Here is a 24,043-nt window from a genome sequence, read left to right as displayed (position 1 = left end):
GCATGTCATTGTCATTTGCTGCATAACCAGCCACCCCAACCCGTAGCGTCTAAAAGAACAGTGAATCTTCACCTCTCATGATTCTCTGTGTAGACTGGGCTTAGCTGGGCAGTTCTCACTTGAGCAGTCTCATGAGCATGCAGTGAGATGTCAGTGGGCTGCATCTTGTAATGGTCCCATAGGGCTGGATGTCCAGGATGGCACAATCTCATGCAGGCAGGTTAAGCTGCTGTCAGCTGGGAGCCCAGCAGGGGCAACTGACCCAACGTCTTCTCTACATGGCACTGTCTTTTTTTTTGGTGTGGTGGCTGAGATCTAAAAGGGTATATCCCAAGAATAAACATCCCAAGAGACCCACATATACACATAGAGGGGTAGAGAGAGATTGATTTTAAGAAATTGGCTCATGCAGTTGTGGGAGTTAGCAAGTCTGAAATCTGCAGGGCAGACCATCAGGCTGGAAACTCAGGCAGGAGTTACTGCTGAAGTCTTGAGTTTTTGTTTTTCAACTGATAGTACAAGGCTCACCCATATTATTAAGGGTAACCTCCTAGACTTGAAGTCAACTGATTGTAGATGGTAATCCTAGCTACAAAATACCTTCAGGGAAACTCGTGGATTTGTGTTTGATTAAATCCCTGGCAACTGTAGCCTAGCCAAAAAGAGCATGACCTACAAAAGGGATACACTGATTCATATATTGGGGATAGATGAAGAATAGGAAGGAGACGTAAGAATCTCCTATTTAGCTGATCTTTTCTGTGCAGAGGGAAATGAGAAGAAAGAAAAAAGATAGGGAGAATGTACAGAATTTTTCTGTTAAAATGCACCTCAGACAAGACTTCGTGAAATCTAAACATAGGAGTTCTGTTAATAATGACCTAAAATCCTTAGGTTTTGATCATTTTTTAAATTCTGCAATCTCAGAAAAACTCACTTTCTTCCATTTCAGAGGTGAGGAAACCTCTCACGAGAGTTTTTCATAACCTGCCAAATGGAAAAGAAAAACACACACTCACATAATCCTTTTCTGTGCAAAATGAAAAGAGTAGACAAAGCGAAAGTTACCAAGATCAGATAATTTTAATCTAGTAAGGATGAAGTGGTCACCGGATTCGCTTGCCTTGGAGGGGCTTGGAAGTCTTTTCCAGCTTTTGTAAAGTGTTTCTGTGTGACCCTGAATAATTCACTGAACGGACTGGTGCCTGAGCTAAGCTTGTGAACAGTAATGGCAATGTTGATGAGTGAGTGTTTTAAAAGATTTTTGGATGACCAGATGGAAGCCATGATGCTGCCAGGGAGAGAAAAGAAAGGAGAGCAGGGGCCCAGCCAGCCCCTCCAAATGCTTTGGGCCTGGCCGGCCCTCCAGTCCCTCTTTGGGCCATATGTCTGCTGCCTCCCTGGCCTGTGGACATTGTGAAGATGCAGCATATTTCGGTTCCCTAACGGGCAGGACTTTGCACTACTCTGATAGCTGGGATTGATTAGAATAAATCTATTCAGCCTAAGGTACGAGTCTCAATTCCTGCCATCACAGCGCTCATGGATGCTGTGCTGAAAGGATCTGACTTTCAGAGAGATCTAAGTTTGACTGAGACACCAGATCAGTTGAAGAGCATTATTCTCCCCCAGGAGTACAATGAACTGAAGGCGCTGCACCAGCTCTATTCCCCAGTGGAAGAGGGCTTGGATGGGGTAGTAGGAGAATGATGGTGATGTTGAAATGCATGAGAAGAGTTACTTAGCACGGAGACTGTCAGGTGCCTTTCCATCTGAATAAGTGCAGTACTGCAGAGCTATGAGGAGCCAGCAGAAAATAGTCATTTGTTTGCCTGGCAAGGTTCATGGGGCACTGAGAGGGAGGACATGCTATAGAAAGCCCAACAATCATCAGGCTCTTATTAAGGTGGGTGACACGGTTTGGCTTTGTGTCCCTACCCAAATCTCATCTTGAATTGTAACCCCATATTCCCCATGGGTCGTGGGAGAAAACTGATGGGAGGTAATTGAATCATGGAGGTGGTTTCCCACATGCTATTCTCATTGAAAATGAGTGAGTTCTTAGGAGATCTGATGGTTTTATAAGCATCTGGCATTTCTTCCGCTTTCCTGCGAAGGAGTGCCTTCCACCACGACTGTAAGTTTCCTGAGGCCTCCCCAGCCATGCAAAACTGGTTCTTAAATCTCTTTTCTTTGTAAATTACCCAGTCTCGGTTATTTCTTCATAGCAGCGTGAGAATGGACTAATACAATAAATTAGTACATGGTGATGAGCTCTGAGAATATTCCCATGACTCCTGCAGCCTTATCACATGTGCCAATGACTATTCATTCATGTAGGTGCTTGAACCAAGGAAACAAGAGGTAATTATTACACACCCTGTCCCATTCTTTCTTTCCTTCACAACACAATTCCGGACCAAAAGTCCCTGAGATTCAGTGGAGAAAACCTCTTGCTGTACCATTTGGCAATATTATTAGCAAGAAATAAGTCAACAGAGGTCTATGTAATATGACCAGAGGTCATACAGAAATTAATTTCCTCTGACCTTTCTCTTGCTGTTTTCAGAAACATTACCTTACACCAGTAATTCTCAACCAGAGATAATTTTGCTCCCCAGGGGACATTTGGCTATGTCTGGACTTTTTTTAGTTGTCACAACTTGGGGGGAAAGGGTGCTATTGGCATTTAATTGGTAGAGACCAGGCATGTTGCATAAATATCTTATAAGGCAGGGCAGCCTGCCTTCCCAACCAAGAATTATCTGGCCCCAAATCTCAGTGGTGCTGAAGTTGAGAAACCCTGGCATACACTGATGTTACCCACTCTTTTATCCCACCTTGACCTCATCGTCCATAGCCCCTAGGGGCCAGTGATCTTATATTATTCACTATGCCTCATTGGTATCCAGTAAATGTTTGCTGAATTAATGAATGGGGTTAAGGAGGAGGTATAGTAAGCCAGAGAGCAAGCGACTGATAAGTTAGTACGTATGTAATATAGCATATATACTCTTTCTGTCATCATTCTTATTTTTATCTTTGAGATGACTGTATCTTGGAATAGTTTCATTTGTTCATTGAGTATCTACTATCTGCAAAGAAGTATGCCAGGTACTGGGAAGATAATGATGAGTTAAACTTAGCATGAACCCTGCTCTCTGGAGTTTACTGTTGAGTGGAGGAAATTATCATTACAAACTTACACAAATAAGTGTCAAGTTTCAACGTGACGAGTACTACATGTTCTCCTTGGTTGCCACAGAGAGGCTGGGGAAATTTTCATGGGGTCAAAAACCAGACAGCACTTTTTTCAGAGTAGTGTGACCCACAAATGTGTTTTATGTATCTATGTCAACAAATACGACCTGGGAATATTATCAACGTTTCTGCCATTAGGAAAGGAGCTTTACAGGTACTAATGCTGGAGCAGAACCAGCATTGCCAGGTAGGAGATGGGGCCAAGTTAGCTGAGGAGGAATTGACACAGCTTGGCATGAGTAGGGAACTACAGACGGTTCGGCCTGGAGCACAGGGCATGCAGCAAAGGGCATACAGGCACAAGTACAGCCAGGGAGGAGGCAGCAACCAGAATGCAGGGCTGTTCTGGAGCAAAGTCCCATGACAGAGCGCAATGGAGGGTTGCTAGAAGGTCTGTAAAATGCTGGGGTTTGCCTGTCAAAGCCTCACAGGGATGGAGGTATGCAGGATAAACTGGACAGGCTACAGCCTGGAGCTACAGAGCCCATTAGGAAACCATCACAGTTTTCAAAGCAAGAGGTAATGAGGCCCTGGGCCGTGGCTCTAGTAATGGGAATATTATGGAAAGTGAGTTTCCAGCTCTTGTGAGTGATTGATGCTGGGAGGAGCTTAGAAACCAATCTTTTATTCTCACTATTTTTTTTTCCCCAGTAGTTACTGAAGAAACAGACTCTGTTAAATATTTGTGTTCCTCCATGATAACCGTGCCTGTGCCTTCCTTCATCTGCATCCTACTAGATAGAATGCATAACCTTTGCGGTCGCAGCCAAGTATGGATTTTGTGTTTCAAAGAAAATGAGAGCATGAGACAAGATTGAATTTTTCTTTATGTCACAATATTATGGTGATTTTAGTTCTAAAAAAGTATTTTTTGAAAGATGTTTGAAACCTCCCTAGCTGTTAAATGAATAGGAAAAATGCTAGGGTTTTTTTTTTTTTTTTTTTTTTTTTTTTTTTTTTTAGGTTTTAAAAAAAAAAATATAAATTTTTTTTTTTTTTTTTTTTAGTAGAGACGGAGTTTCACTGTGTTAGCCAGGATGGTCTCGATCTCCTGACCTTGTGATCCACCCGTCTCGGCCTCCCAAAGTACTGGGATTACAGGCTTGAGCCACCGCGCCCGGCCAAATGCTAGGGTTTCAAGGTGCTTCTGCGTCACACACTTGCCTGTCGAAAGTTCTCGTTGGCCTCTGTGCAAAACCAGCGCAGATAAAGTCCGCTGTCCAGGAATGAAGTGTAGAGACAGCTGGAGGCCCAACTGTTGCAGAAATGGGCCAACGTGACAAGTCCTCAATGCAACTGAGATGCATAGACATTTTTCATGAAGTGAGTTTTTTCTCCCCTGGAATTGTTAATTCAGACCTTTTTTCCTTCTTCTATTTACCACAAAGAAGTATTAAATCATATAATGGGCAGTAAATTAAAGTCTCATGTATTGTAAAGTCTTAAAACATAAACAAATCAAGGGATATTTAGGAAAAAACTCATAGATGATGCAAACATAAGAGGAGATGGAGGGAAATTGTTCTGAAATGCATCCCTAAACCTTTAGCTCTGGCATGACTCCAAAGACAAATTTTAAATGACAACAGCAACCCAAAACCTTGGTCCTATTCAGAGAAAGATGTTGGGCTGAATTGACAGTGTTTTGACCTAATGTAGTGCCTCTTAACAGTTTATGTTCTGGGCTATCAAAATGTGCATAATATCAGTATATGCCAGGGTTTCTCAACCTCAGCACTACTGAGATTTGGGGCCAGATAATTCTTAATTGGGAAGGGAGGCTGCCTTGCATTATAATTTGCAAGTCTAAAAGTAAGGGTGATACCTGCTTCTCCTAGCTCAGAAAAGTATTTTATACATTTCATACTTCTTGAAGTGTAAAAAACATTTCTAGACCATCTTCCACTTCATAATTTTGACATGCGCTGTTGTACAGTGAATCTGAATGTTCTCAGAACCTAGGAAATGGGCATTTCTTCTGACCTAATAGAAGAAAGCCTTCTTGGAGATCTTGCCTCTGACCACAGCCTGCGCCTCTGATACCTATTCAAACGGAGTCAAAAACATTCCCTGAAGAGCACGAGAAATTTTGAGAGTTGCCAGTTCTATTGTGCAAGGTAGAAACCACGTTCTTTCCTCTGCCTATGATTAAATTATTCTTTTGTGCCCAGACACATTCAGGTATCATATCCAGCTTCCTTTACTATTCCTGAGAACCACAGTCAGGATAGGGTGGGCTTTGCTTCATGCATTGAGCAGAGGGTGTGTATTCAGGGAAACTTGAAGTGATGGGAGCTTCTTTTACCACCTTTGCACAAGTCATTTAAGGTGTCTGAAAATCAGGTTCTGGGAAGAAAAGTGGATTGACTACTAATGTTTATTGAGCAACTAGTAAAGCCCATCACTCTGCTAAACTGAGTGTGTTAAAATTGCAGTAATTTATGTAAATTTTACAAATCCAGTCAGTGTTTCAAGTAACTAAATTTGATGACTAGAAAGTCATCATTTTCTAAGTAGCCACTCGATGTAAAACATTTTTTTTTGTCATAATGGATTGTAATAAAAAATACTAAATAGTTTTGGGACAAGGCAATAGATTACACCAAGTTAAGTAAACATAAAAAATTAAATATACTGAGTGTACAGAAAGATAGGTGTTTTGTATCAGACCTTGTTTAAAGAAAATATCTGTTTCAAATCAAATCAGTAGATTTTGATTGGCTTAGCAAATCTCTTTTGGGAGATTTAAGCCAGGGGAACACTAAGGTGAGTAGAATAATACAAATTAGGAAAAAGTATTTTATCCAGAAGGTTTTATTTATTGCACCAACAAATAGCGTAACTCTTTATGGGCATAGATATCTAGATGGTCTATTGTATTTGTATATCATCATTATGTTAGTCTGTTTTCACGCTGCTGATAAAGACATACCCAAGACTGGGTAACTTATAAAGAAAAAGAGGTTTAATGGACTCACAGTTCCATGTGGCTGGGGATGCCTCACATTCATGGTGGAAGGTGAAAGCCACGTCTTACATGGCAGCAGGCAAGAGAGAATAAGAGCCAAGAAAAAGGGGAAAACTGCTATAAAATCATCAGATCTTGTGAGACTTATTCACTAGCATGAGAATGGGGGAAGCAGCCCCATGATTCAATTATCTCCCACCAGATCCATCCCACAAACTCAGGAATTATGGGAGCTACAATTCAAGACAAGATTTGAGTGAGGACACTGCCAAACCATATCAATAGTCCTTAATTGAATAAATCACAGGTAACCCACAAAGGCCAGAGAAAGGCAGGACATGACAAATCTGGGAGGAATTTGAGCAAATGGGGCCCAATGAGAAACCAAATAAAATTTAGAGACAGAACATGAAAGAAAAGAAAAGGAGAGGTGTAAGAACTGGTTGAGAGCATTGATGATTTTTTTCTTCAGGTATGACCTTTTATTCTGTGTTCCATCTGACCCTGGGCCCTGGAATAACCTCAGACTGAGGTTGCCTGAGATTATAAATGGAGAAAGCATAGCAGAGATATTTATTTGCAAACAGTTCATTGCTTTATAAAAGTCAGCAACATAAAATACATTTGTGTGAGATACTACTATTTTTAAATTATACAACTCTTGATTTAGAGGGGAGAAGGCAATTGTAATTGAAAGATCCATAAGAAACATGGTGTTAGTCCTACAGTAGATGAATTTTGCTTTATCCTAATGAAATTACTGAGGGGTACACATTCATTTTGGTGCCCAACTTGCAGCGGCTTATAAAAATAGTAACAAAAAGTGTTTGATGAGACAGTGAGCCACCTGGGTAAGACTGTAGGCTTTAAAGAGAGCCTATGGTTAATTCTGCCTCTATCACCTGATCATCTCTGAGACTCCTAGCAAGTGACTGAAGCTCTCTATACTGCAGCTGTTACATCTGTAAAATGGAATATTTATGGCACCATCCTGATGAGAATGTGGTGAACATTAAGTGAGGAAGGCATAAGAACAGTTCTTAGCAACACAGAACATACTCCTTAAATGTAAGCTTGCATTATGTTGACTTCTACTTGTAAGAAATGAACTTATGCCAGTGCTTATTGTAGAATAATGTTATGTACAGGAGATAATCTCTCTAATTATTAAATCTATAGTTGTCAATAGACATAGGACTAAGGCATAATCTCCCCGCCCCCACACCCAGTTTCTGACCACTGCAGTGCAGTGAAATCTAGAAAGAGCTGCTTGTTACACTGACCTGACAGCAGTTTTCACATCACTGAGTTTGTTTGCTTTCTCTGGCTCTCAAGTCTCTCATGTGATTTCTCATTCTGCAGTCTAAGTCCGTATCAGCCCAATAAAGGATCTGGAGAAAGGGCAACAAATGGGTGTGAAGGAGGTCCCTTAAGTTCACGTACAAGATTGAAGACATTAAGAGCAATTTAATGCAGTGAAGAACAAGCCGAATATAATAAAGCATTTCCAGTAATGCAACTGCCACTAAAATGGTGTTTTAGTCATGAACATTGCATGATCTCATTCTACTGATTCTTGCTAATGTAAAAAAGATAAAGCAATTCTAAATGCTGATATTTTCCCCCAAATTTATAATATTTTTAAATATATAAAGAATTGTTAAGGAAAGCTGTGATTTAGGACTTTCAAAGTCATAAAATGATACATTTCATAACATTTACATAAGCAAATTTTTAGAAATGAGTGAAAGTCTGTTTTCCCAAATGACAAGTGTTTGTTTATTGGACTTAGTTACTGTGTCACTTAATTGAAATTCTGAAATTCTGAGTATAAACTTTACAAGATGAACTTCCTATTCATATGCACATAATTTGCCTTTCCCCCAATAATTGTTCATTTTGGTAAAGTTTTTCATTAATGGTTAAGTCATGGCTATCATAAGGACCATTTATTTGCTCTGTTACCAAACTATGTGCCAACGAGTCCCAGGGCAACAAAGGAAACTTGAGGGATTCCGAGGGATATTTTAAATTTTCAAGATAAATACACTATCTTGAAACCAGGTTGAAACATGAGCTCCTGTTAGTTTAGTTCCTTTCAAAATCCAGTTGTGCCACATTCCTTTCGATGATGTCATCACCTTGCATACCTGGATTTCCAGAGGTTTCTGTGATATGAAGCAAATGCTAGTGACAATCAGCATAGGAGAGGGTGTGAAGGTGGCATTGTCTGCTTCCAAGTTTTGAGAAGTTGTGCAGTGCCCTAAAGCACGGACATGTTAGGATGTGTAGGTGTTTCAAGTTGCTCAGACCTAAAGACTTACTAAATGGAACTGTCAGGCATTTATTTTGGCCCAGGGGGCACCCTGTGAAACGTGAAGAAGTTTGTGAACCAATAAAGTTCGGGAAACTCAAGTTCTATAAAGTCAAGCAGCCGAAACAGTCCAGCCAATAATTGTGTTCAATCACTTCTCATAAAGAAAAAATATTTGATTTATAAAAAATAAATCTGTACAACACTTAAATAATAAACCAACATTCTTAAAGACCCAAGTTCTTTTTTTTCCTAGTGGCTTCAGTTGGCTGCTGTGGAAATAGAACTTTAAAAATGTTTAATAAAGAAACCATCATTCATAATTAGTGAAAAAGATCATAGATGCATTTATTATTTGCACAAACAAAGCTATGTGTCTCTACCACTTAGTCTTTTTTTTTTTTTTTTTGAGAGGGAGTCTGGCTCTGTCGCCCAGGCTGGAGTGCAGTGCCCAGGCTGGAGTGCAGTGCCCAGGCTGGAGTGCAGTGCAGGCCAGATCTCAGCTCACTGCAAGCTCCGCCTCCCGGGTTTACGCCATTCTCCTGCCTCAGCCTCCCGAGTAGCTGGGACTACAGGCGCCCGCCACCTCGCCCGGCTAGTTTTTTTTTTTTTGTATTTTTTAGTAGAGATGGGGTTTCACCGTGTTAGCCAGGATGGTCTTGATCTCCTGACCTCGTGATCCGCCCGTCTCGGCCTCCCAAAGTGCTGGGATTACAGGCTTGAGCCACCGCGCCCGGCTATACCACTTAGTCTTTATGGTGTAGTCAAACATCTTCCATCTGCCTTGTGTACCCCTCTACCTCATTTTAAATTATAAAGATCTATGAGCTGGGTGCAGTAAAGTCATGCCTATAATCCCAGCACTTTGGGAGGCTGAGGCAGAAGGATCACTTGAGCCTAGGAGTTGGAGACCAGCCTAGGCAACCTAGTGAGACCCTGTCTGTACAAAAAATTTAAAAACTAGCTGAGTGTGTTGGTGCGTGCCTGTAGTACTAGATACTTTGGAGACTGAGACAGGAGGATCACTTGAGCTCAGGAATTGAAGGCTACAGTGAGCTACAATCACACCACCACACCACAACCTGGGCAACAGAACAAGACCCTGTCTCAAAAAAAAAAAAAAAAAAATTATAGAGATCTATGGCAGCAATGAAAGGTAACACCCTTTAAATTCACTGCAAACTTTCAATTAATTTTCAAATTAATTACACACATTCTAGTTAGAGTTGAGCATACACAGAGGTAAGAAAAAGGCTAGTCTAAGACTTGATCAGTGGGTAGAAATGAAAGGTAATTGGGTACCATTATATTGAAATCAATATTATTTTTTATTATTATTGCACTTGAAAACAAAACTAGCTTATGTATTCAGTTGTATAGATATAGAATCATCCAAGACAATGACCTATAGTTGGGCCTTTCCACAGCCTTTTCACCCATGGTCCAGTGTTGGTTATTTTATTCAAATGGAAGGGTGAAAATATTCTCCACATTTTATATTTAAAGAAATGCAGACTCTGGAAATGGAGGTAAGTTAAAAGGTTTATAGCAAAGTACTCTGAAATATGATCAAAGAAAATGCCTATGGAATTGCTTTGCTTTTAATGTCTAGTAATGAGAAATAATTATGAATGGACACTTGGACACTGCAGCATTTTTTATCCTCATATTAAGAATATATCTAAATATTCATATGTTCTTTAGGATTTCTTTAAGGACAAAGTGAAGCAATACACATAGATCCATGTGTTTGACATGGATACTAATAACTGTAGATCTAATTAAATGGCTTTAGATTTTTGTGTTTTGTTGTTGTTGTTGTTGTATTATTCTAGCAGCTAAACAACCACATTCAAAAGCTTTCCTCCCATTCCTAATGTATTTCAGGTTAGAACAATGTAATGTAATCCATGAAGTCATTCCTCAAAAATTATACTGAAGTATCAAAGATGAGTACGAATGGTAAATATGAATATGACATACCATGGCCCCCAAACCACAAAAATGACCACACAACTCACAGTAGCCCGGCTGATACGAATGACTGCTCATTCTTCGCCAGTCACAGGTTGAGCATTACTCTGTTTTTTTCTCTTTCTAGATAAGATTCTCCAAGCCCCCCAACCAGGAAATTTCCCCTACATCCTGGTAGCACCCACTCCAGAACAAAGCCTTGCTCCTTTGAATCTTCCCCAAAACACCCAACACAAGTCAAATTTTGTCAGTCTATTCAACACCCTCTTACTGAAATGTCCCATGGTTCCCCATGGTGTGAGTCCTTTCTTATTATGAGCAATAAGCCCAACTTGGTTCAAACACAGGTGTGATCCTGATGCCCTCAGTTGGGTGGCAGTGACATTGCTAGCAGCTTGTTTCTAAAGTACACTCTTCCCTGAATGCCATGCCACATGGCCTATCAGGAAATGAACCCATAAAACAAGAACAAGGAGTACCCTCTTCCTTCTTAGATAACAGGCTTTTTCTGGTAGATGACTCTGCTCCCACTGTGTTGCCCCTACAATCTGAGGGCAGGAACCAGTGTTTGGTACTAGAGGCTGATAGCTTTGGAGAGCACAGCGACCACATGTTAGACCAAATTAGACCACATTTTGTTAGATTCTACTAAGATTTTCTTTAGAGAAAGTATCTCTGCTCAATATTATCTGAGATAAATTAAGTTGGCATTCTTCGAAGAACTAAGATAAGGTGATGATGATGAAAACCAAAAATGGATATTGTTAAATCATGTTCTAGCCAAGGCTAGACTCTAGTAAACCGTCAGCCCCAAAGTATGTGTTCATGATTCACATTGTAAAGACACTGTGACAGGTGCTTCGGGACAGGTTCTCACTTCCAGAAACACAGAGCTTAGTGTGGAATCTCAAGAGATAGTGTTCTTGTTATTAGAATGCATCTACCTGTATCATTGTGCCTTCTATCAGAAGTTAAGTTTTCATAAAGAGATTCATTAAGTGCACCATTTGTATTTTTTTCAGTGACAATTGTCAAGTGGTATGGTTACCTAATTTATAAGAAAGTGTGCTCTAGTCTATGGTTTATACACAATATATTTTAAGTCTATATATCAAGTTTCCTGTAATATGTATATTATATGTGTATATATGCATTATATGTGTGCATACGTACAAACATACCCACATACTATGTGTATTACACATATATAATATCTACACACTATATTTTATACACATATATCTGCACATATACATACACATGTGCCCACATGCACACATATATATGTATGTATAATAAAACATTTTGAGGGTGACCAAGGCCTTTGTGGTTTTCCCAAATTCTTAATCTAATCCTGAGGCAAAATTCTGATCTTACCCTGCTATCAACAAAGTAAAAACCACTGCTCAAATATTCTTAAATCATGCACTCCTAATCCGAGTATTTTGGGCATCAAATCCCTTCCCTCTTATTTCCGCTCCAGGTTCACAGGTCCAGGTGATTTTCTAAGAAACATCATGGGCTGTTAATTTTAAAATAGATACATAGTGGTGAACATAAACATTTTCTATAAAGTCATCATGCTTTACAAGGTAAAGTTTATGGAAACTAATTTGTACTTGTTTCCCTTGGGCTGTTACCACCAGACAGAACCTGTTAGAATTTCCAGGACAACTAAATTCTTACATGTTTGAGGTTATTTTTTAATTTTGTAGCATATTTTTACTGAAAAAGTCTAGTTGCATGAATAAATGAATAAATGTTGTTTTAAAGTTAATTGGGTATTGCATGGGTATTATGACATAATTGATGATATCCTTTGTAATCTAATGGTCTTGGAGAATATGTCTTCTAAAGGACCTAAATATTCTATACAGAAGCAGAAATGTGTTAATATTTAAGCTACATGTAATTAAATATGATAAATAATAGCATAAATTGGGGCTAATCATTTTACATCATTCCTTACCCCTAACTTCTAATACATTGAATTCAGAGAAGAAGCCCATTGCCTGACCAAGGTTAATGTAAGGCACTTAGTACCCATAATAGTTCAGACATATCCAATTTTCTGATCATTTTACTGTTTTTCTGTCTTCACTTTACCAGCCAGTAGAAAACTTGCTAGTTGAAACTGTTCCTCCTAATTGTAAAACAAGAGCTCCCAGTCCCCACAAGGTGGCCTTGCCTAACCTGCGCAGTGAGCCCAGGCCGCCAGTGATGTGGGTGGGAGGGGTGGGGTAGGCTTTGCACAGGGGCTCATGGAGGGCCCCTTTCTTTTCTTACACTCAAATGCACCCCTCCAGGAATTCCTGCAGGCTCTACCTTCAAAGGGCATGCAGACTGCCCGCGCTTCTCGGCACCCTCTGTCCCTGCTGGCACTGAGCCACCATCTGCCCCCTACTGCTCTCTGCTCCTGCCCTGCCCCTCAGAATCTATTCTTAACCCAGCATCCAGCAGGGGCCTTTTCCAGAACTCAGCGTCATCCAGGTATAATGGATACCCAAGAAATGCACGATTTGAGGCCTGCAGTTTATGAGACTCAACAGATGCACACATCCAGGCAGCCACCGTCAAAGGGATCCTTTAAGGATATGAGTCAGATCCCAGCGTTCCAGTGGCTTCCCTATGTCTTGGAGCAGAAGCCAGAGAGGCCTGCAGTGGCAGACACATCGGGGCCCCCTGTTGGTCTCCCAGCAGGGCCTGGGGCTCACTTCTCTTCACCCCCTGACCTTCTTACCTCTTGTCTGACATGCCAGGCACGCTCCTGCCTCAGAGGCTTGTTACTCCCGTTTTCCTGTTCGGGAATGTTCCCTCCACTCAGCTCCGGTGTCACCTTCTCGGAGCAGTCTCCCCTGGCCTCTGTATTTATAATAACCACCCCTCACTCCCCGCCCACCTACAGACACACAGACTGTCCTGTCCCTATCTCTACTTGGCTTTATTTTCCCATCCCACGTGTATGAGTTTCCTGGTGGTGGCCATGACAAAGCACCACCAACTGGGTGGCCCAAAACAACAGAAATGGATTCTGCCAGCGTTCAGGAGGCCTGAAGACCAAAATCACAGTGTGAGCAGTGTGGCGTCTCTCCAGAGGTGCTGAGGGAGAGTCCTGCCTCCCTTCTTGCTTCTGGTGGTGCCTGGAATCCTTGGTGTCCGTGGGCTTGTGGCTGCATCACTCCAGCCCCTGCCTTCATCTTCACATTGCCTCTCTCTGTGTCTGTGTCTTCCTTTGTCTCTTATGAGCACACTCTCTTTTGACTCAGGGGCCACCCCAATCCAGTCTGATCTCATTTCCATCCTTACCTCAATTACATCTGCAAAGACCCTATTTCCAAATAAGGTCACGTTCTAAGATTCCAGGAGGACATGAATTCTGGGAGACACTCTTCAACCCACTACACATGCATCACTATCTGACAAATAATACATTCTGCGCTTTTAATAATTTTAATGACCAGTGACCAATTGAAAGTCAACTCCCCAAGAATAGGACCCTTTGCTCTGTTCAATGCTGTATTCCATTAGACAAACACAGTGGCCATTAAACATTGGTTGGAGAAGTGAGAGGGTTCCTGACTGAATCCTTAGACAAAGCAGGCAGGTAGCCAGCCTGCAGGAACATGGCAAGAGGTGAAAGCTACTGGGCCCTACTGAAATAAGCTGAAGCTCAGGGAAATTGCATTTCCAACTCTTAGATGAACGAGAGGTGGGCAGAAAGTCAGAGTAAATCAGTGGAAGAGTTGGCCTCATAATCAGAGTCACATTGAAGACTCTCCAAATTGGAATCAGAGGTGGTGCTTCTTGGCCTCTCTCACCTTCTTGCCCTAGTGGGGTGGTCTCTTTCCAGGCTTAAAAGGCCCATGTCCTGGGGTCAGATGGGCTTCTGTATTAGATTCCTGCTGCTGCTAATACAGATGAACACAAAACTGGTGGCTTAAAACAACACACATTTATTCTCGTACAGTTCTGGAGGCCAGAAGTCCAACATCAAGTTCATTGTGTTGCAGTCAAGGTGTCTGTATTGCCAGGCTCCCTTTAGAGGTTCTAGGGAAAACTGTCCTGGCGTTTTCCAGCTTGTAGAGCTGCATTCCTTGCACCCCTTGGCTTGTGGCCCCCTCCTCCATGTTCAACACAGCAGCATGGCCTCATGCATCACTGTTACAGTCTCCCTCTGCCTCCCTCTTCTCTGGACACTTATGATGGCATTCAGGGCCCACTGGATAACCAAGAATCATCTCCCATCTCATTTGGCCATAGAAGTCAGCATTAGCAGGTTCCAGGAACTAGGACCTTGACAACGTTGGGGGCTACTCTTCAGTCTTTCCTAGTGTCCTAACCAGAGTCTTTATCACAAATATAGGGGCAGGTAGAAAAGGTCTCACATCCCCACCCCCTAATTTCCCAGTGGGGATTCTGCCCTTTCACTGAACGAACAGGAATAGCCCCTTCTCACCTTTGTTCATTTCTCTCCTGTTGTCAGGGCTACTGGTAAGGAAAGAATCAAATTTGATGCAAATTAGGCTTGAATGCTGACCCTGTGTTCATAACATTTGAATTATCTCTCTTTTGTGTACTTGATTTTTCATTTCTGTGTTATCATCTTATCTCATATGCAGTTTGTTTGAGTTGCCTCAATCTTTTGTGGAAACGTGGGTATAATTAATAATACAACTTTCATATGAAAAGGGAATATCTGATTGGAGGAAGGAGCTGCTGGCTGGATGGTCCCAGAGCACTTCTAGTTCCCCACGAGCTGAGCACATCTCCAGGGAGATCTGTGGCTGCTCCATCGTGAGGCCAGGACCAGAAATCCTGGTTGAATGAATTAATGTTTGTGATACAGTTTGAGGAATTAATTTTTCTTAGCATATGCTTGGAGAAGGCCATTTCTTCCTTTAAAAAGGTATAACCATTGAGCTTGCTTTCCAGAGAGTCATAATTCTAGTGCTGTTGTTTATATAAAAGCCAAGTTGGCGTTTTGAAAAAATGTGATTAATTGTATAGGGCAGGCCGGGTGCCATAGTTCATGCCTGTAATCGCAGCACTTTGGGAGGCCAAGGTGGGTGGATCACTTGAGGTCGGGAGTTCAAGACCAGTCTGGCCAATATGGTGAAACCTTGTCTCTACTAAAAATACAAAAATTAGCCAGGTGTGGTGGTGAGTGCCTGTAATCCCAGCTACTAGGGAGGCTGAGGCAGGAGAATCACTTGAACTCAGGAGACAGAGTTTGCAGTGAGCCGAGATCACGCCACTGCACTCCAGCATGGGCAACAGGGTGAGACTGTCTCAAAAAAAAAAAAAAATTGTATAGGGCAGCTTTTTGTTTTTGGTTACAAACTATCCAAGAATGAGCATTAAGATATTAATGCTTTTGTATGTTAATTATAGAATAAGTTCTCTTTGGTCAACAAGAATGTAAATATCTCCATTTTGTTCTTTAAAAAATCTATCTAACTTTCTTATGACCATCACCCCTGCACCCTTCCCAACTGCATCAACAAGACCAAATGAAAAACAAAATCGCCTACTTCCTTATGACTTCAAATATGAAAGTCAAAATCGGTACGGTCTTCAAAACATTTTGAGTTTAGAGTTTCTAAAGGATTAAAATTATCATCCATTTTAATAATGTCCACACAGCCCTGCCCTCAATGGAAATAGTTTAGATTGCAATCAAAGTGAGCCATGTCCACCACCATAAAGCTTTGCTGAAAATAGTTTGAAATTGTGAGGATTCTAGTTGTCCTGGGACTCTTTCCAATGGAGAAACTAACTTGATAAGACATTGTGACAATGCATCAACTTTTTGGTTTCCGTACCAGCAGAACAGTCATGAACTGGTGAACATAGTCATGAACTGTTGGCTGCTTAGCTGTGCTGAGCGTTGTGATTTTAACAACTCAGATAGTCCATGTAAGAGTGAGGATTTAGTCACAATATTGTGGGCCTGTGTGACAAGTTTTAATGGAGAAAAGGTTACATTTGCATATCCCCAGTTCCATTAACATTTCTAAAGTGAAGCCCAGTCACAAATGAGAGTTACGAGTTTGGCTACTGTGGGAAATTGTAGAGGGTTCTCATTTCTCCTCTTCTTAGTTACATACAATACCTGACATTTCTGGAGAGCCCAAGCTGGGTGCCAGCAACTGCTCTAAGGGGTTCACATATATTATTTCTAATCATCCCAGTAATACTCCCAGGTAGGAATTTTTATCTCAGTGGGACAGATGGACTCGATATTCATCTACACAGTGAGCACCTCCCTGCCAGCCAGCAAGACTCAGACCCAAGTCCAAGGCTGCAGAGACAGTTAACGGTGGAGCAGGATTCCAACCAGGTCTGGTTGCATCCAAAGACCATTTCCCACTGTAGCACACTGCCTCCCAAGGGGAGTTAGGAAGAAAGGAAATTGTTTTGAAAGGGCAAATTTTACTACTAGCCAAAGCAGTGTCCCCCTTTACATTTAGAGTTCTTCAAATAAGTATAATATCTAAATGAATACACATCAGTGAAAGATTGTAAGGTTTATAACACCTTAAGTGGTATTACATGGATTTTAAAGAGAAATGCATCCCTTTTGGCAGTCTTAAAGTAAAAATTACTAGAAAATATCTAGCTCTTAGTAGTTTTTCAAGCACTTTCGTATATATTATTTTATTTTGGCATTTTAAGAGAAATGCAGTAAAATAGGTGGTATTATTCTTTATATATTGATCCATGGAAACTAAGGCCAGCAAGGTCTAAGGGACTGTCCTGTATTTATGGGATAAAAGGGACAGAGCCAGATGCTCAAATTCTGAACTTCTTGACAGGTATTCTGATGCCAAATCCTGTGCTCATTCTAAAACAACAGTCAAGAGGGAAAGATTTACAACATCCTTGCCCAACAAAACTGATCAGATACAGTACATGTTGAGACCAGAGCTTCTCAACTCGGGCTCTTGTGGCATTTGGGGACCAATAATTCTTTGTTGTGGGGACTGTCCTGTGCACTGCCCTAGGTTGGCTGCTTCCCTGGCCTCTACCCACTGGATGCCAGCAGCGCCTTCCACAGGTGACAGCCAAAACTGTCTTCAGGCTTTGCCAAATGTCCTTGGAGGGACACTGTTTTAGACATTATTTATTCTTTAGACGTTGTCTTTTAAAAAATCACTGTTTTAGACATTTCAAGAGAATGATTATAGCAGGCAACGTAGTTTTATGGCTACATTTATGAATTTGAGAGGAGACAACTAGCATTTTATTCCAGCTTCATCACTTAAGTTCAGTAACACCTTAAGTTGCCTCTTCTGTAAGATGAAAATAAACCACACAATGTTCATTAAGGTTTAGAACATTAAAGTGTGGGAGCAGAGAACCTTGGCAACTGACTTTTAGTTTGTGCTCACATTATTACTGGAGATTATTATTCTTCCTGTTCTGTAATTCTAAAAAAATCTTACTTGATTTCTTTTTCACGATACTATCCACAGACCAGGTTCAGATTTTTTTGTATTTGAATGAATGATCTTTCATGATCTCATCTCAAACTTGCTTTCCAGCCCCTGCTCCAACTCCCCCTGTTCCTAGACAGCCCGCCTCTCTGGAGGCCCCCATCCCCTTCAGAGCTATGCCCCCGACATGCTGAATCGCTCACCTTCCCCAAATAACCCCTCCTGTGACTTCACACTTTGGTGTGTTCCCTCCTCTGATATTTGTTCTTTCCAGAACTTTTTTGTCTTACAAGATCCTCTTTGTCCTTAAGGATTAAGACCTTATGTGAAGAAACCATACTATACAGTGAATTCTGGCCAAAATGATTCAGACAGACTTATTTTCTCCGGGCCTGCTGCTATTTCTCTGGGGTATATCTCCATGATCAGCAAAAAGAAAACCAAACAGAATCTCATCTAAGCGAAACGAAACTGTTATGGAAAAAGAGCCTTGGAGATAAATCATTCCCCCAGACTTTCTGCTGGAGGGTGCTTTTTTAGCATCTATTTTGTGAAATTGAGGAGAACGTTTGAAAAGATTAGTCTTTTCTTAGTGGGTAACTGCTGCAGTGACTGAGTCCTGAGGGACTGCCAATTAGAATAAACCAGAAGTCAACTGCCTGGAGACACAATCAACTCCAACCCAATTTCTGGGAAGCTGGTTTAAGGCCAGAGGATTTGAACACTAACTTTACATTCACCTTCCAGTCTTGTCTGGCTTTGTGATCTGGGCTTTTTCTCTTTCACCCCCTTTCACTGTGCCCCAGAGTTGCCCCCCATAAATGTTGCACCTTCACGTCCCCCTCACAGATTGTTGTCTAAGCGCAGTGGGAAGCCACTGGTGAGTCTAAGCCATAGAGTTGTGAGATGCGATGGAGGCATAGAGAAGGCTGCTCAGGTTAGCAGCATGGACAGGGACTCCTCTGTGTGTGTCGGTGTGTGTGAGCATGTTGTGTGTGTGTGTGCATGTTCGGTGTGTGTATTGTGTGTGTGTGTTGGGTGTTGGGTGTGTGTTTGGTGTGTGTGCATATGTGTTAGGGGTGGGTGTGTGTGTTGGCTGTGTGTGTGTTGGGTGTGTGTGTTGAGTGTGTGCGTGATGTGGGTGTGTGTATGTGTGTTTGTGTGTGTTGTATGTGTGTTCAGTGTGTGTTGGGTATGTGTGTGTTGGGGTGTGTGTGTGCTGTGTGTGTGTGTTGAGTGTGTGGGTTGGGGTGTGTGTGCTGAGTGTATGTGTGTATTGGGTGTGTGTTGGGGGTGTGTGTGCTGAGTGTATGTGTGTGTTGGGTGTGTGTTGGGGGTGTGTTGGGCGTGTGTGTGCTGAGTGTATGTGTGTATTGGGTGTGTATGGGTTGGAGTGTGTGTGCTGAGTGTATGTGTGTGTTGGCTGTGTGTGGGTTGGGAGTGTGTGTGCTTAGTGTATGTGTGTGTTGGGTGTGTGTGGGTTGGGAATGTGTGTGCTGAGTGTATGTGTGTGTTGGGTGTGTGGGGGTTGGGAGTGTGTGTGCTTAGTGTATAGGTGTGTTGGGTGTGTGTGCTGAGTGTATGTGTGTGTTGGGTGTGTGTGGGTTGAGGTGTGTGTGTGTTGGGAGTGTGTGCTGAGTGTATGTATGTGTTGGGTGGTGCGGGTTGGGAGTGTGTGTGCTGAGTGTATGTGTGTATTTGGTGTGTGTAGGTTGGGGTATATGTGCTGAGTGTATGTGTGTGTTGGGTGTGTGTGTGTGTGTTGGGTGTCTAATCTAGAAATGACTCTTGCTCTTCTGAGAGTCACCAGTAGAACTGTGGAAACACTGTCTCTGTCCAAGCCCTTTCTTCATTCCTTGGCACCTTCATTCTTTCAAAACGCATTTATGTGGAGTCCATCTGATGTCAGGGAGAACTGTAGGAACCAGCTGATAAAGATGACCAACAGAGTTGCGGCCCTGGCTTCAAAGCCTACCAGAGTGAAGCAAGAGATGGTCACCTCATGGCCCACAGCATGACTGTGTCATCCTCCACTGGGCATTGCATGGACAGGAGTTGGGACGGGATTCCCTGAGGAAGTCGTAAAGAGCCTGAGGCCCCGCATTTGAGTGAGAGGCCACTAGGCCGGGTGACAGGAGGACAGGAGCAGAGGCAGGCCAGGGCCAAGCAGGAGCCAGCGAGGCAGGAGTGGGTGAGCCCAGCAAGGCCTCCAAGGTCATGGGAGTGTCTTAGACTCTCAAGGACAGTGGGAGCCATTGTGGAGTGTGGAGCAGGAACGTGGCACAATCACGTGTGCATGTCTGCATGTTTAAATGCCTCAGGTGGGAAGAGTGGTGATTGGGAGGTGGGAGGACATTTGCAGATCAGCAGAATGAAGGTAAGTAACGAGGTCTGGGAGAGCAGAAGTGGGGAGGGAAGGGATGCTTGGGATTCCAGAGGTTTTGGGGTTGGGGACAGGGCAGAGCTGGCAACAGCCTTTCTTTTGATCTAGTGTGAGGGACGTGGATCCCTTCTGCACTCATGAGTCTTTGGAATGTTCATGCACCTGTCTGAGTCTGGGGAGGGTGTGTGCAAGTACGTGTGCACAGGTGCATGCATGTGTGCAAAGAGCCCCTAAGTCTGCTCCCTAGAGTTCTCGTTCAAAAGGTGTTCTTGGCATATGCCATGTAAGCCGTCGCCTAAGAGAGCAATTACCGACTGGTTAATAAAATAGATTGAAATGAATTATTTATTAATCACTTTCCAAAAGCATAGTTTTACCTGAATTCATCTTAGCCATCCAGTGTCTCTACACTTCTAATTTTAATTAACAGGTATTTAGTAGATTTTGATTTAATTTGCATAAAGAATATAATTCTAGAGGGCTACTCTTATAAGAAGGACTGTGCTATCTGAGCGTTGCAGACGTGGTTTAGAATTATAAAACAAAAGAAATTAAATTTAAAAAAAAACAGGCTTTACATTTTTAATTCTATGTTTTCTACTGTGATCACATAGCCAAGAAGAATTCAATAGTTTGTTCATTATCAGCAATCACTTGAGTAGGTTTCTTGACACATATATTATTATACTGTATGTCTTTCTGAGTATGTGAGTCTGTGTGTATATATATATATAATCTGTCTGACTGTATGTAAATTTATAAAATGCTAAATGCACATTAAATAGAATGCTTTATCCTTCCAATAAAAACTAAGCCACTTCAAGAGGTATTCTATTTCATATTGTATTCACTTGCTGTAAAGGAAGCACCAACATGTTTCAAGGTTTGCCTGACAACCTCTACCAGTTGTGATAAAGGAAAGATAAAGAGACGAGGTTAAAATCTTTGAGAACACTTTTAACCTTTGTCTGTTCCTTCTCTATCCCATTTTTCATGTCTTCTTTTCCCAGATGACAGCATCGACCTGGCATTGATAGGATGTATGCTTTTGAGTTGTTTCATGAGGAATAGAGGTGGTTGCAAAACTGGCTCATTTCTCTTCTAGCCTGTCCTTTGGATAAATAGTGCCCTTTGGTGGCTTGTGGGGTCAAGTTTTTACCTGTGGTCTTGGAGGTTGCTATTTTATTTCTCTGTTAAAAATTGGTTCCCTGCTGCAGGGATAGAATGCATACAGTTGGTCCTGTTAGCAGCATGGTCTAACTGGTTGAGCGGAGAGATTTAATAAAAGAATATTTCTTTGTATGACAGTACAATCAAGATAATGTTTTAGAATGGACTTAAATATTTTAGAGCATATTGCTTAAGATGACAACCAGCTTTTTGGAGTAGCTCAGATGTAAAAAGGAGGAGACAGGAAAATGTGCAATGCATAAAATGTATTAACGTTCTGCAAATAAGCCTAGCTTTTTAAATAAATAATTTCCTTTTATAAAGTCATTATGTTATTATATTTTTATCCCCAGAGAATTGTATAGGGCCCCTGTCTATTTTTAAAGAAGAGATTGTGAAAATAACAACTGTAATAAAAATAATAATGATAGAAACATTGGCTGCTGTCACAACGTTTTGGATTGGACTCATCCAATTCTGTTTTCTCTTGTCTGATAATTTAGCTTAATTCTGTGCCTGAATCAGACTATTGAAACAATATGCTAAAATAGATATGACCTCTATACCTGATCCATTTAAGATGGACATGGTGACACACGCCTGTAACCCTAGCTATTTGGGAGGCTGAGGTGGGAGGATGGCTTGAGCCCAGGAGTTTGAGGCTGTAGGGAACTATAATTACGCCACTGCACTCAAGCCTGGGTGACACAGTAAGACCTCATCTCTTTAAAAAGTTAAAAATAAATAAATGAATAATCCACTTAAGCTCAAATGAAAATGTGTATATTAAAATCATATGCTATTTTAGATTTTTCATAATCTTCATTAACATGTAACTTCAGTTGATAGATTGATCTGTATATATAATCTATATAATCAATATATGTAGTATGCACATGTTTACACTTGAAAACCATTTACTAGGCCAGGCACGATGGCTCACGCCTGTAATCCCAGCACTTTGGGAGGCCGAGGCGGGCGGATCACGAGGTCAGGAGATCGAGACTATCCTGGCTAACACTGTGAAACCCCGTCTCTACTAAAAATATGAAAAGTTAGCTGGGCATGGTGGCGGGCGCCTGTAGTCTCAGCTACTCAGGAGGCTGAGGCAGGAGAATGGCGTGAACCCGGGAGGCGGAGCTTGCAGTGAGCGGAGATCACACCACTGCACTCCAGCCTGGCGACAGAGTGAGACTCCGTCTCAAAAAAAAATAAAAAAATATAAAAGAGTAAGAAAACTATTTACTCTAGGAAATCTCTTCCAAATCCTCTTAAATGGGTCTGCGTGTAAGAAAACCAGAACAGTCATCTGTGAAATATCTTCTTATAAACTCAGGTACATTTCATACATGAGCTAACCGTATGTTAACAGTGTGGTAGTATTTCTCTCTCATACTTTCCCCTGTTCTTTCCTTTTGTTCAGAGAGTTTGGATGGAGAGACCCGGAACTGCCAGAAGTGATTCAGATGCTGCAGCACCAGTTTCCCTCAGTCCAGTCTAATGCGGCAGCCTACTTGCAACACCTCTGTTTTGGAGACAACAAAATTAAAGCCGAGGTAAGTGCTCCTTGGATTCTGAAGTGATTGGTGTCAGATTCATAAGCCCTCAGATCTTCTTAATGTTGGCGGGGAAAGGAATTAGGAGAACTGAAGTTACGCTTTTAAAATTTAGATCTATATTTACGACTAAAACATAGCATGTTTCATGTAATTGATTAGCAGGCCTTTCATGCATTCTTCACTTTTAGTATTTGAATACCGAGGAACGGAGGACCAATAGTGTATGCTAGTTATCAATAGAGGCTGGATTGTCAAATGCCATACTTGGAATTTGATTTGTCTTTCTCTTCCTGATTCCGACTCTGGGAGTTTTTTCTGCCCCTAAATCCTAAAGACATACTAAGTATCAATTGTTAGCTCCTCAAATTACAATAAAATTATTATAGTCAGTATAAGCTATGACCTGGCTTTCCTAAAGAACTCATTGATAGGATAAGGACTGTAGGCACTAAATTGGTTTTGTGTTATAACCACGTGTTTGGCGCTATTTACAAAGGAGTAGTGGATTAAATGTGGATATGCGTTCCATTAAGGAGACTATTGTCCATGTCCATCATGTAAACAGCTGTTAACATGCTCTGTGTTTTTGGAATACATAAAGTGCATATATTGTGCTGTGTGGTATTTTTGGAGAATCACAGTGGTCGCTGCAGCCAAATGTAACTTTTTGAGACAAGGGACAAGTATTTGCTTATAAGGAACTGAGTAGTCAATTTTTTAAAAAAAGATTTTGTAAACTATAACGAGTCATCTTTATGGCATGTAAGCAATTCTGGGGATGAATCTAAATTAGTTTAAGAGTGGAAAGAGAGACTTGAAGATATAATTGCAATTTATTATAGATTTTGCTTGCTTGCATTGGGATATACATAGCCTCATGGCTTTTTATATTTTTCCATCTCTCTTCCCCTGGGACTGCAGGGAACATGGTCCATGCTCATGCTTATCAGGAAAGTGCTGTTTCTTTGTGGAATGAAT

General features: G+C 41.5%; 1 protein-coding gene across 1 annotated transcript in view; it reads left to right on the top strand.

The window, feature by feature from the left end:
• The window catches only part of CTNND2 (catenin (cadherin-associated protein), delta 2), a 1,004,786-nt gene that overhangs the window by 686,979 nt on the left and 293,764 nt on the right, over window positions 1-24,043 (top strand). Inside the window, exon 12 of the mRNA XM_011978063.1 lies at window positions 22,930-23,062. Within this exon, the coding sequence (XP_011833453.1) occupies window positions 22,930-23,062 (133 nt within the window). The remainder of the gene's footprint in view (window positions 1-22,929; window positions 23,063-24,043) is intronic.

Source organism: Mandrillus leucophaeus, unplaced genomic scaffold (assembly GCF_000951045.1).
Source record: "Mandrillus leucophaeus isolate KB7577 unplaced genomic scaffold, Mleu.le_1.0 Scaffold188, whole genome shotgun sequence".
Taxonomy (NCBI): Eukaryota; Metazoa; Chordata; class Mammalia; order Primates; family Cercopithecidae; genus Mandrillus; species Mandrillus leucophaeus.
Note: the sequence above shows the minus strand (reverse complement) of the source record. Positions and strands in the feature narration are given on the sequence as shown.